Source organism: Oratosquilla oratoria, chromosome 3 (genome assembly GCF_046742065.1).
Source record: "Oratosquilla oratoria isolate Oo_2021 chromosome 3, ASM4674206v1, whole genome shotgun sequence".
NCBI lineage: Eukaryota > Metazoa > Arthropoda > Malacostraca > Stomatopoda > Squillidae > Oratosquilla > Oratosquilla oratoria.
The window spans coordinates 39,783,454-39,797,175 of record NC_134779.1 but is presented as its reverse complement, the minus strand read 5'-3'; the positions used below and the strand labels follow the sequence as shown (position 1 = coordinate 39,797,175).

General features: G+C 36.4%; 1 protein-coding gene across 1 annotated transcript in view; it reads left to right on the top strand.

Moving 5' to 3' along the window:
• The window catches only part of Rcd6 (Reduction in Cnn dots 6), a 44,201-nt gene that overhangs the window by 20,018 nt on the left and 10,461 nt on the right, over window positions 1–13,722 (top strand). Inside the window, exons 3-7 of the mRNA XM_076172514.1 lie at window positions 6,633–6,751; window positions 7,976–8,071; window positions 11,686–11,748; window positions 12,126–12,221; window positions 13,278–13,402. Of these exons, the coding sequence (XP_076028629.1) occupies window positions 6,633–6,751; window positions 7,976–8,071; window positions 11,686–11,748; window positions 12,126–12,221; window positions 13,278–13,402 (499 nt within the window). The remainder of the gene's footprint in view (window positions 1–6,632; window positions 6,752–7,975; window positions 8,072–11,685; window positions 11,749–12,125; window positions 12,222–13,277; window positions 13,403–13,722) is intronic.

Sequence of the window (13,722 nt, the reverse complement as noted above, 5' to 3'; positions counted from 1 at the left end):
TGAAAAATATAAAAAATCAATATTTTTAATTGAAATCAGATTTATTTGATTTAATTCGATTTTTTTATAGATTTTAGATATTGTGGGATTGCTATCTGATATGCGATCTGATTGCTAAAGGACATTTTTAGCATATCAATAAAAGGAGCGGTGTTATATAGACTTGCCACAAGTATACAAGGAACGGTATAAGCCTACATGTATATATCACTGTGCAGCCCACAAGTTTCAACAAGATTATTGTTGAAACTTGTTCTAGGTAAGCAGCTTCTCACTGAGTCAGTTGCTGCTTTGGAATCAACCAGGAAGGATGTATTCTGGACCTGGCAGAGTGGTTCCTTCAGGCAAAAAAAAAAAATGATCCTGTCTGGAATCATTTTGAAAAACTACCAAAAACTTCTGACAAAGGGTACCGAGCTAAATGCAAAGACTGCAGCTAGGAACTACAGTGCATTGTGTCAAGATTAAAATATCACAGAGATAAATGCCAAGGTCAGCCACAGCATACAGAAGAAGAAATTGATGACCCAGGTAAATAATTTTACTTATATTGTGCGCATTTCTCCCTTTTCATACGCAACTATATAAATTTGGTGAACAATGGAGAGCATGTGCAATAAAAATGTGAAGGCCTAAAGAGATGATACTTCAACTTCAATACTTCTAAATTTGGGTAATGACTATATCACTATAATATACTGTATCCACTCAACTTTGGGGCCCAGATGATTGTTATTCATTTCATTCAACATTGTATAGTATATTTCATAGGTTCGATTGGAATTCAGCCGACATGGGATTCAGCCCAAAGGGATTTAGCCTAACCTAACCCAACTAACCCATTATTTTTAGTGAATTTAAAAGCGGACTTAATCCTGTGTGGGCTGAATTCCAAGCCCACCTATTTCATATCCTGTTAATTATTTCCAAATAATTTAGTGGCTTGTGTGAATATAATCATTATCTAAAAAAAATAACTACTGCACTCAAAAGTAGCCTAAATCACACTGTATTCATTCATTTATTTATTCATTTATAAATTATGCAATATGCTAAATTTTTCTGTTTCCATTTCAGGATCTGTATCAACAGCTTCAATCCCTTCATCATCGGCTCCACTTGAATTATCTGCGAACCTGACTCCACCATTAAAAAGGTCACTATCAGACTCCTCCACAGGCGCCACTTCTGCTAAATCATTTTCATCTAAAAGAAAGTCATCAACATCTCTGGACAGATTTATCATAAAAACTTCAGCCTCTCAAAAGGAAAATATCGACAAAGAAGTTGCAAGAATTATATTTGCTACAAATTCACCATTTCGTCTTGTTAAGCATCCTCAGTTTCTCAAGATGGTTCAGAACCTGAGGCCAGGTTATATTCCTCCATCCAGAAAAGATATTGCTGATAAGTACTTGGATCTTGTGTATGAAAAGGAATATAAAAAGTGTGCATATGACCTGAATAATGTCACCAAGATGAGAAAACTCTTGGAGGATTCGAGTGAACCTGAGCATACCGTCCTCACATACGGCTTATACCGTTCCTTGTATATTTGTGTCAAGTCTATAAAACACTGCTCCTTATATTGATATGCTAAAAATGTCCTTTAGCAATCAGATCGCATATCAGATAGCAATCCCACAGTATTTAAAATCTATAAAAAATCTATATATTTAAATCAAATAAATCTGATAAAAAAAAATTATTTTTTAAAAAGATAAAAATAAAATCTCCAACCGTGGTGTCCACTATCCTCATACAATAATATCTGTTAAGTCCGGCTACAATTGACATTTCAAAGCATAATAGTGCCTTAAAAATATTTTTTTTATTATAAAAGTTTATATTAACTTATACTGCATTGAATAAGTCAATAGTTGATATATTTGTCCTATATACAATTTCAGGTTTCTAGTTTTGATAATTTGCCCAATATAAAATGTTAGGTTACAAAGAAAGCAATGGCCTCCGCTAGCGGACCCAGGGATGTGGGTGCGCACGTCCTGTGTAATAGTAGTCCTTGATATGTATATATATATATATATATATATATATATGTGTGTGTGTGTGTGTGTGTGTGTGTGTGTGTGTGTGTGTGTGTGTGTGTGTGTGTGTGTGTTTATATATTGTTACGAATCTCGCTCACACATCTGACTTGTAACACATTTAGAGTGAATGAAAAGAGTTCCCAAGACCCCATGTCTTTGGGATATCTCAAAGTAAAATTGCAAGGCCTTCTGACTCGTAACACATAGTAAGAGTGAATAAATGAATGAACTCCCAAGACCCCATGTCTTTGGGATAGCTCACTCGACGGTCGCTACTTGATTTTGCACTATCATGAAAATCAAGAAAATTGACACACAAATAACATTTAACACTATTCATTAAAGTTAATAGGATTACATGAGTGATTACAATCATTGAACATGCAAATGAGTAAATAAGTTTCAAAACAGAAGATTCCCGCTCGAAAAACTTTTAACGGGGGTGAAAGAAAATTAATTACCAACGAAAAACACTGTCTAGGCGTCCCGTGTCACTGCCGTAGACTTTACACAACATCTAAATGAAATTCTAGCTGAGTCGTTAAATCTACGAATAATACAGGGGGAGTACAGAGGACTTACATCAGCCGACAATCCTCCCGAGGCGACACAACCTCTACATGGCACTTCGTATCTCAGACTGACTCTCTCTGACACGCCCAAGGCGCCCTGGTTCCTTCTACAAAAATCCTCTGATTGGTCCATAGGAATTGCGTCTATGGAGATTGAACCTGATTGGTCAAGTTAACTAAAACGTTCTGCGCCGCTCTAGGCTGAGTGTACGCAAAACGAAGAACAACGCCTAGTTGTATGGGCCTCTTCCCAAGCGTCCTCCGTACTCGTTCTCTGTAACCGAATCACCCACGTAATCGCAAGCGACGCCTTATCCAAAGTAATAATTCTATTCCAACCTTACATATATGGGAATATATGTGACAATATATATATGTATATATAGATATACCTATATATACGCACACATGTATAGTATATTCTCTATATTTGCATATTCAAACGTATACATAATACATACGTGCATATACATATTCATACAAATACCTACATACGAGTATATATATGTCTACTGTTATTTTGTTATTTGTTCATATTTTTGTTCATCCGACGCTTATATAGCCTATAAGGTCATTTGTGCTCCGTGACACATTGTGATAATCACGTATCAATCTCTTTGTGCAAGGGAGACAGAAACAGTTTTTTGTTATTGCGATGTGCATGCGTGTACGTGTGTGTATGTATACGTGTGAGCGTGTACATATTTGTGTGTATTTACCTAGTTGTATTATACGGGAAGGGAGCTATGCTCGTGGTGACCCGTCTTTGTATCTTTCAGCATCAAGTTTTTTCTTAAAATCTTGAAGAGTATTTGCACACACTGTTTCTTTATCTAAGTTATTCCAGGTATCCAGCACTCTGTGTAGGAAGCTATTCTTTTTTCGATCTCTTCTATAGTTATCCTTTTCGAGTTTCTTTTCATGACCTCTTGTTTTTCCATTGTCATTTTTTAGTAAACCATTCCTATTAAGGATTTCCATTCTTTTCATGTGCGTGTGTGTATTGCATTTTTTCTGCATCTAAATCGTATCGTTTGAGTGTTCTTCTCTCCCGAGAAATTCCACTGTGAGAATATCTGAGCTCACTGTCTACTTCGTCCAATATGTGGAGCACTCAGTCCAGCCCGGCATTGAACTCTGTTCTCACGGGGGAGGAGGTGGGAGGTGGGGGTGGGGAAGAGGAAGGGGGAGGGGGAGGGAAAGTTTCACTTCCGATAGACTAGAGCTAGTTCACAGAATGAATGCAATAGCTACAGCTAAAATATATATATGCTATTATTTCTATTTTATATATTATTATAATAATTATTATTGTTATCATTATACATATTACTGCTACTACTACTAATAGCAGTAGTATTAATTTTTGTTACATTATTAATCTATCAAGTTGATGGAATGTCGACAAATTATGCAAGCTCACCCACGCATTTCTGAATGTCAATAAGTTGTTCTTTTTTAACCGTTTCTTATCCTCAAATAGCTACAATATATTTCCGTATATGCTTTTCATTTATAATGTCTATGGTTTAACTGATATTGGTGAAATTGAAATGTTAAAGGAAGAATTCATTTATATATTATGAAGAAAATGTAAGAACATTCAGTGTCATACACATGCTAAAATTATTGTTTGAAATCTTATATGCATTACATTAAGAATGAATGGTTAAATTAAATGTAATTATCAAATCAAATGGAACTCGTATCAAACTTGCAGACGAACAAAAAATTATAATAATTTGTTGAGGAATCAATGTAATAGATAATTTTATATTCCCACAATAAAAATCACGTGACATCATGTCGATATGTAAATTCAACAGTTGCCACTGATCGCAGCGTGAATTTTACATTCTTTTAAATTTTGATTTTTTCTCTTTCAACGTGTTTCAAATAAATGAGTTTTAGAAATGAATTATTAGAGTTTGTAAAATCGTTTCCGGTCAAGTAATATTCACTTTTTTTTTTTTTTTTTTTTTTTTTTTACGAAGGTTCCAGCACATTTTGTTTCTCAGTTTCCAATGCCGCTAATTCTTCACAAAAAATGGCGTGGCCAACTGCGACCACAGGAGTATACATCAAATAAAATTATTTCGCGTTACTGTATTTCACAGGTGGGTGGGGTTAACGGTGGTATTTGTCTTTTCTTAACAAATGTGTGTATAAATATACCTCGGTTCAGACTTATGCTTTAGTTTGTTTTATCGAAGGAAAATCGGTTATTTCTTTGCGGTTGCCATTCCGTTTCAAGGTTTTTCTTTTTTTCGTTTTCGCTTCGTCACATTGACCGAACACTGGGTTGAGTGAACGTTAACGCTTATTGAACAGATTTAGTGAAACAGGTCAAGATGGCTTTAGTAACATGGAAATGTAACTCATATTTAGATTTTTTTTCTTTTTGTTTCGCCTGTTTGACCGAAGACTTATATGATTGTTACTACTGACTTAACGAATAACATTGCAATGTAGCGATCTGTTTCCTTTGTGTAAACTATACTTAGAGTTATAGAGCTTTGATTTACCGATATGAAATAATAATGATGGTGATTAACACTTAATGATAAAGAAATAGCTAAAATCAAATACGAAAAGTAGAATTTTATCTAGTTTTTTAGTAAAGTTTGTCTGGCTCTACGATTTAGTTAAAAAAAACCTACTGGTACAAAGAGAAAGACAGACAGACGGACAGACAATGAGAGAGAGAGAAAGAGAGAAAGGAACAAAGAGAGATGTAAAAGTGATTCAGCAAGTCAAATGGCCAAGACAATTGATTGGCAGTGACTGATCAACTGATTGGTAGCTCTGCAGAACTTACCTGTTGTCGAATAATAGACTTTCATTTCCCACACGGGAGAGAGAGAGAGAGAGAGAGAGAGAGAGAGAGAGAGAGAGAGAGATACCATTACTATTATCATTATCAATATTCTCATATTCATTATTATCATTATTTTCATTGTTGTTATTGTTGCTATTACTACTACTACTACTATTATCATTATTATAATTATTATTATTATTATTATTATTATTATTATTATTATTATTACTATTATTATTATCATCATCATTATGATTGATTTTATCATTATTATTGTTATTATTATTATTATTATTATTATTATTATTATTGTTGTTGTTGTTATGTTATCATTGTTGTTTTTTATAATTGTTATTATTACTATTATTGTTATTGTTACTATTTTTGTTGTTATTATCATTATGGTTATTATTATTGTTGTTGGTACAAAATATTACAAAGGATTACAAAGGAAGATAATGCCGACATGAGACCTTTTGGTCCATATCTATGTCGGATGCGAAAAAAAATATCAAGTGAACAGACAGATATATGAAAAAGTAAATAAATAAAATAAATATATTGCTAATAGTAATAAACAGATAAATAGTAATAATTTATGATAGAAATAATAAATAATAAAATAAACATAAATAATAGCAAATAGATAATGATAGATAAACAGATAAAATAAAACAAATTAAATGGTAGGCATTACAGCATCTTGCTTAGGTGTTTATCTAAACGAATCTTAAAATTTCGAACTGAACTACATTGCACTGCCTCTGCAGGAAGTTTATTCCATTCATTAACTACACGGTTGGCGAAGCTGTTTCTACCCACTTCCAAATTAAATCTACTTCCTGATAGTTTGAGACCATTATTTCTTGTCTGATTTGCCTTCAGTGTGAAAATTTTGTCACTTTTGATGCTGTCAATTCCCTTTAGAAACTTAAAGACCGTTATCAAGTAACCTCTGAGTCTACGCCTTTTTAGGGAAAATAGATTCGTATGTTTTAGTCGATTTTCGTATGATTTGTTTCTGATATTTGAAATCAGTTTTGTGGCTTGCCGTTGTACTTTTTCTCCATTTGTCAATGTATTATTGTATTATTATTAATTTTGTATATATTGTCATTATTGTTATTGATGTTATTGTTCTTGTTACTACTATTATTATTATTGTTGTTATTATTGTTGTTGTTACAGTGAAAGAGGAGGAGGTGGTGGATGTGCGAGGGACTATCCCTTTGCCGGCCTTCTTCTTGGCGGCCGGCTACTTCGTCATGGCAACCATGGCTGTCGTCCTCATCGTCGGTCTCTACAGGGTAAGTGAGGTCACGCACACACACACGCGCGCGCACATTTACACGACTCGGTGGCGCGGCTGGTAGAGTACTAGTCTGTCAGTACGGTGGTGCCGGTGGTACCTGGTTCGAATCCTGCCCAGGGCTGAAATTATTTCAGTGTCGCTGCGCTTCGAGTCGATATTCCGACTCTCGTAGGGGGGGGGGGGAGTTGGGTGTGTGTGTGCGTGTAAGGTCATAGCATTACCCATAGATCGGTCATACGAGCTCTGAGCTCTCTTCCGGGAGGGAAATACCTGTCGATCACGAGTCCAACACGTGATCCAAAAGGACAAAGACCAAGGTGAATCACACACACACACACACACAAGATTATAAAGGAATTAAAAAGAATCTAAAGAGCAACGACAAAGATGGCACCAACATTTTCAAAATTTACATACAAACAAAGATTGTCTAATCTGGAACTACCAACACCTGGAACAAACAAGAGAAAGAGGCCATCTACTGGCCATTTACAAAATCAAGAAAGGCATGGAAGTCCTTGAGAGAGAAGACTTATTAAGTTGGGATTAAAGAAAAACAAGAGGACATGAAAGGAAACTCAAAAAGGATAGTTATAGAAGGGGTCTGAAAAAAGTGTGTGTGTGTGTGTTTTGTGTGCTCACACACACACACACACACACACACACACACACATACACACACACGGTGGCACAGTTGGTAGAGCGCTGAACTGGGAAGCAGAAGTGCTCCCAGTAGCCAGTTCGAATCCTGCCCAGGGCCGAAATTATTTCGGTATCGCTGTGCCTCGGGTCGTTACTCTGACTCTCGTGGGCGGGGAGTTGGGTGTGTGTGTGTGTGCAAGGTCATAGCATTACCCATAGATCGGACCTACGAGCTCTGAGCTCTCTTCCAGGAGGGAAATAGCTGTCGATCACGAGTCCAACACGTGATCCAAAGACCAAGTGAATACACACACAGACTGTTCTTGGTCAATTTGGTATACATATTTGGTGATGGGACTTCACATTGGCCAATTTTCCGTCAACTTCTCTGGATTCTTGCAATAAGATACTAGTAACTATATTATTTCTTATATAATAATTTCATGATAATACTCCCAGCAAAAATCACTCCATGAGAATTACTTGACAAAACAGAAAATATATATCTCAATAAAAAAAATCACTTGACAAAAAAAAAAAAATGAAAACAGGACTCGAACGTTGTTTCCATCTGCAGAAGCAAGAGAAGGTGCTCCTGACGTGGTTGTTCGCCGTCACTCTCTTCTTCTTCCCCGAGCTGGGCATGGTCCTCTTCATGTCCCTCTACTACTGGGTACGTACAGTATGTGCCTGCGTGCATGTGTGTATGTATATATGCATGTATGTTTGAGCACTGCATGTATGTGTGTATGTATATATGTATTTATGTATGTATGTATATACTGTATATATGTTTATATATATATATATATATGTGTGTGTGTGTATGAATATATGTAATTACGTATGTATGTATGTATGTATGTATGTATATATATATACATATATATATATGTTTGTATGTATGTATGTATATATGTAATTATGTATGTATATATATATACATATATATATATATATATATATGTATGTATATATATATATATGTATAAATATGTATATATGTATTTATGTATGCATGTATGTATGTATGTGTGTGTATGGTGGTTGAAAGTGTGTGGACATGGGGAATGGGCGTGAGGGGTGGGGGAGGGGGGAGGAATGGGTGTGACGATGGGGGGATGGGGTGAAAAGTGAATATGTGATTCTGTTTGCCGTGTAGTGATTGTATTTCCACCCAGGAGAGTTCTTGTGGTTTGGAGGAGAGCGAGTGCCTGCTACCCTGGTTGCACGTTTCAGTATTTTGTGGGCGATAACCAGCGCTTCTATCCTTGGCGACAGTATCGCACCGAGGCGGTGACAGAAAATATTAGATTTGTGTATTTATTTACTTTTTTTTTATTAATTTGTATGTATACATTCATTTCCTTATATATTTACTCATATATAGGGTTAATTTCCAATCGTAAATTAAACGTAGGCAACTCTGGTCTGTAGGAGTGTCGCAGTAATTCCGTACTCAAATTTTTTAAGAATTTGCAATCTTCATGTTGCATGTCTGTTACATTCCTCCTCTCCTTCCTCCTCCTCCTCCTCCTCCTCTTTGCACGCCAGTCTGCAAACTGGGCCACGCCATAACCCAGTGGCATACTTTATCAATTTTAGTCAGAGTCTGAACGATTTTATTTGTTTTATAGACGACGACGACTTTTCAAATTGGTTTATACAATTTTGTTTTGGATAAGGTGTTTAGATTTATTAGTCTATTCGTGACGCACGGGTATATCAACACTAATTTATATAATCATTGTAATTGAACGAAACAAAGCTTTTCCATTCCCACCTCCGTGCGAGGTGAACCAGTTTTTATTTGCATTCCATAGTTACAAGACGTTGAAAAGGAGGCGAAGTATTATGATACCGTACGAACACTATGAAACGCACATCCTCTTGGCGGTCGTCTTCTGACTTTCTACTTGTCGACATGACGTCACGCGGAAGGGGTCACGTTTTTTTTTTTTTTTTTTTTTTTTTTTTTTTCCTTCGTCTGCTTTCCCTGGAAGTCGTAAATATGAACGGAAATGCAAGAGTTCATGGTTACCAAATATTTCCTTCCACCATTATGCCTTACATTTTATTTGTTTATTTTATTTATTTCTATCTTTTTTTTTAGCAAACGCAAGTAAAGTTGCCAGATACTGCCTCCAATGTGTAGGAGCATGGAAGTGATTTTGTATACAAAAACTTTATTAATTTTATTGTTCAACAAACATTTCATGGCAGGCAAAATTCGTATGATCATAAGAATTTAATTTTTATTAAAGCAGCAATATGAATTAGTTGCCTTTGATAATGAAAAGATGTTTAGTTTCCTCTGATGCGTAGGCTCTCAAAATAGGAGTTAACAAATAAAAAATTACTACGCAGTTCGTGTGGTGAAAACAGCAAGTGTATTATTCTCAAAATACACACGCTATGCAGTATACATACTCGTATCTATGTATGCACGAATACTTGCATATATGTTTAGAGACATATACACGTAAGTATATTTATTTTATGCACATATTTAGATCGACAAAAACGGTGAAAAGAATGTAGCAAAACAACAAAACGCCCGTGGAGTCCCACCTTAGGAAGAACAGAACGCAGATCATCAATTTTATTGTTACTCTTGCTACCATTATTACTATTATCGTCATCATTATTATTATTACTATTATTGTCATCATTTTTATTATTATTGTTATCATCATCATCATTATTATTATTATTATTATTATTATTATTATTATTATTATTATTATTATTATAAATTATTATTATTATTATTATTATTAATTATTATTATTAATTATTATTATAAAGAAGTAGTAGGAGGAGGAAGAAGAGGAGGAGGAAAAGAAGTAGAAGGAGGAAGAGGAAGTGAAGAAAGAGGAAGAGAAGGAAGGTGAGGAGGAGAAGTAGAAGAACGATGAGGAGAAGTAGGAGCAGAAGGAAGAGGAGGAGGAGGAATGTTCCAAATCCTCCCAGGAAAAGGATGAAGTTTGTCAATAAGGAAAGAAAGGCTGAGTTAGAACCTAGAAAGTTCATTGAAGGCGGCATAGGATATCTAGGTTCGTTGAAGCTCTTCTAGTTGAGTCTACTAGTGAAGAATGGCACAAGAATGGTTACTGTGTCAGACAGAAAGCCAGTGTCGTCAATTTGTGAATTTGAATAGTTCTAAGAAGATTTTACGTACAATATTCTAGACTTCACCAGGAATATTTCAACAATGTGTCCAATATTCTTATAAGTTTAACTTCACTTGGTTTCTCATTCAGTGTACCGAAGTCATTTCTGCTCGAACGAACTCACAAAAGTTGACGATAATCTGCCCAGTGTGAAGGGGCCGAGGTCAAGTGCACCGTAGAAATATCTGTAAAATAATGAAACTCATATTGAAAAGGCCGACCTGGGCGCGTTCCTCGGTGCGTTCCCAGGTGCGTTCCGCTTTAGTTTGGCCGCGGTTAGCGCTCCTCCCAAACTATCAAAGCTTAAGAGACAGGTTCATACCGAAATAAAAGTCCGGTAGGCCACAAACTATACCAAAGAAATTTTTCGTAGGCCACATACCATACCGGCACCTATATTGCTTTAATAGTTTGGGAGCGCTAACCGCGGCCAGACTAAAGCGAAACGCACCAAGGAACGCGTCCAGCTCTGTGAAAAAGACATTTGAGGAATAACATAGAAAAAGTGTGAAACAGTATCATTAGAATAAGATGGAATGAGAACAAGGCAGGTCAAATGAGGTCATTTATGAATATTAGGAGAGAGAGAGAGAGAGAGAGAGACAGAAATTAGGGATAGCTACCGTTTGAGAGCAACATAGAAAACATAGACGTGCTAGAATCTCTCATATACCTTTATTATTCAGAATTTGGGAGTAGAGAGAGGAATAGATACATCTTATGAGGTACTGTCTATCTAAAGGTGAGGAGCCTATTACGCCAGGAGGTGCTGAAGAGTAGCTGCGTCCAAAGCCGTCACCTTTGCCCTATGGTGCGCTTTGTGGATTGTTGGGGCAGGTAACAGCAGGAGTGTGGGACTCGAACCCACAACTAAGCGAATGCGAGACCAGCACGCTTCCCATGACGCTACCAGTTACCAGTGCAAGTGTCTAATATATAACAACCACCACAGTTTTGGACTTCAACAGTATTGCGTGAAGAATATTTTCGATTTGTATGATATAGCCTCATCAAAGTACCTTGCATCACCCAATTTGTAGTTCTCCCAGTCACCCTCCCCCTCCCCCCCCCCCCCTTTTCACATTTTCTTCATCTTCGTCTTCCCCTTCTACAGACATTGGAGACGCCCCACGGCCTTACCGAACTCACCTTCTACGTGTGCAGAGCCGTTATGAACGTAAGTGAACTTAGCCACAATTGAAATCTCCCACCACGGTTATATTTTCACTCTTCAGTAATTTCCTACAAGTACACAGCTAAGTATCAAAAACAAATCTTCGTATTCGTCCTCTCTCCACGGTCTTTGTTACATGGGATGTAGACTGCGAAGTCAATTTTGTCACTTATCATCGCTTTTTCATATTCATCACCCCAATGGACCTTCTATTTATCATTATCGTTATGTGTATGCATGTACGTATATGTTTGCGTCTATAAAAGCAACCCTACACACATACGTACACGCATGTAAAGCTTGTATATTGAAGACAAGACATACTTTGGTGTTTGTTGTCCTTGGATAGTTCTTGTACTGACATGTGACATCTTTTCCAGTTGCTGTGTGTCCTGTGTGTTCAGTCTCTCTACTCCTCAATGAGGGACAGTAGCTCAGCGTCACATGTTCTTAAGAGACTCGAGCATTTCCAACTGGTGAGTAGACAACCGGAAGATTCGTAAAATTATAAATAGAATAAAGAAATAGATATAGAAGAAGAAGAAGAAAGAAAGAAACCGAATGTGTGCTAGGAGGGAGCGGGATATATATATATATATATATATATATATATATATATATATATATACGTATATATGTATATATATATATATATATACATAATACATATATGTATATATATATATACAGTATATGTATATATATATATATATATATATATATATTTTTTTTTTTTTTTTTTTTTTTTTTTACGGTTAGGAGATAGTAGTGCAGAGACAGCGCGCTTTCGTTAGCTCTACAATGATATCAGTAATGCAAAGATGAACATACATTTCTTTCTATTCCCTACGTTCATCATATTTCCTTTCCCAAAAATACTTTTCCATAGTGACTGCAAATAATAAATCATAGTTTTCTCTCTCTCTCTCTCTCTCTCTCTCTCTCTCTCTCTCACACACACACACACACACACACACACACACACACACACACACACACACACATATATATATATATATATATATAAATATATATATATATATATATATAAATATATATACATTATATATTTTTTCTTTCTTTTTTCAATCCGTTGCCCCTTGCAGAAGACCCGCGGCCTTCAGGTACCCGGCAACGGCCTCGGTGTTTGTATATACAGGGTGGCCCAAAAGTCACGGAGGAGTTGCATTTTACCATCACTTCTTCATAAGTTAACCTTAGGCCCGTTATGAGGTTCCAGCAAGAGAGACAATACAGTTTCTGAGGAGACAATGTGTCTATATTGTATTAAAACTCCATACATATATTTGTAACAATAAGACAGTTCTTAACCTCAGCGATTTTTGAGTCTCCCTGTACTTGTTGTCTTGATCAGGCAACAGACAAGAACAAACAAAAACAGTCCATCACCTTCCAGCTACATGCATACACTAAGCCTTGACTAAGTAGCAGAAGAGACATCGCAATGTCCTTAGGAGTTTCGTTGAAGTTCACTAAATCAATGTCGTACATTCCAATATATTTTTTTCCAGAGGAAGATGTCCCGTGAGAAGGTCCTGGGATCGAACTCGAGCCCCGTGCAGAAGGGCCAGCTCGCCCCCGTGGCCTACAGCAACCCTTCGTTTCAAGTGTCACAAGAAAACCTTCACGGAGGAGGAGGAGGAGGAGGAGGAGGAGGAGGGGGAGGTGGAGGAGGAACTGTGACGCTGCAGAGGTAAGAAGGGAAGGGCGGGGGATAATTTGTAATTACTCTCTCTCTCTCTCTCTCCCTCTCTCTCTCTCTCTCTCTCTCTCTCTCTCTCTCTCTATATATATATATATATATATATATATATATATATATATATATATATATATATATATATATATATATCTCCCTCATGCTTGACCACCTCGCTTTCTGGCTAAAGGCGTATGTGTTCCTTCAGCCCTGTGGCCCTCGCAGGGCCATCTGAAAATGGTCAAAGAAAGAGCCAA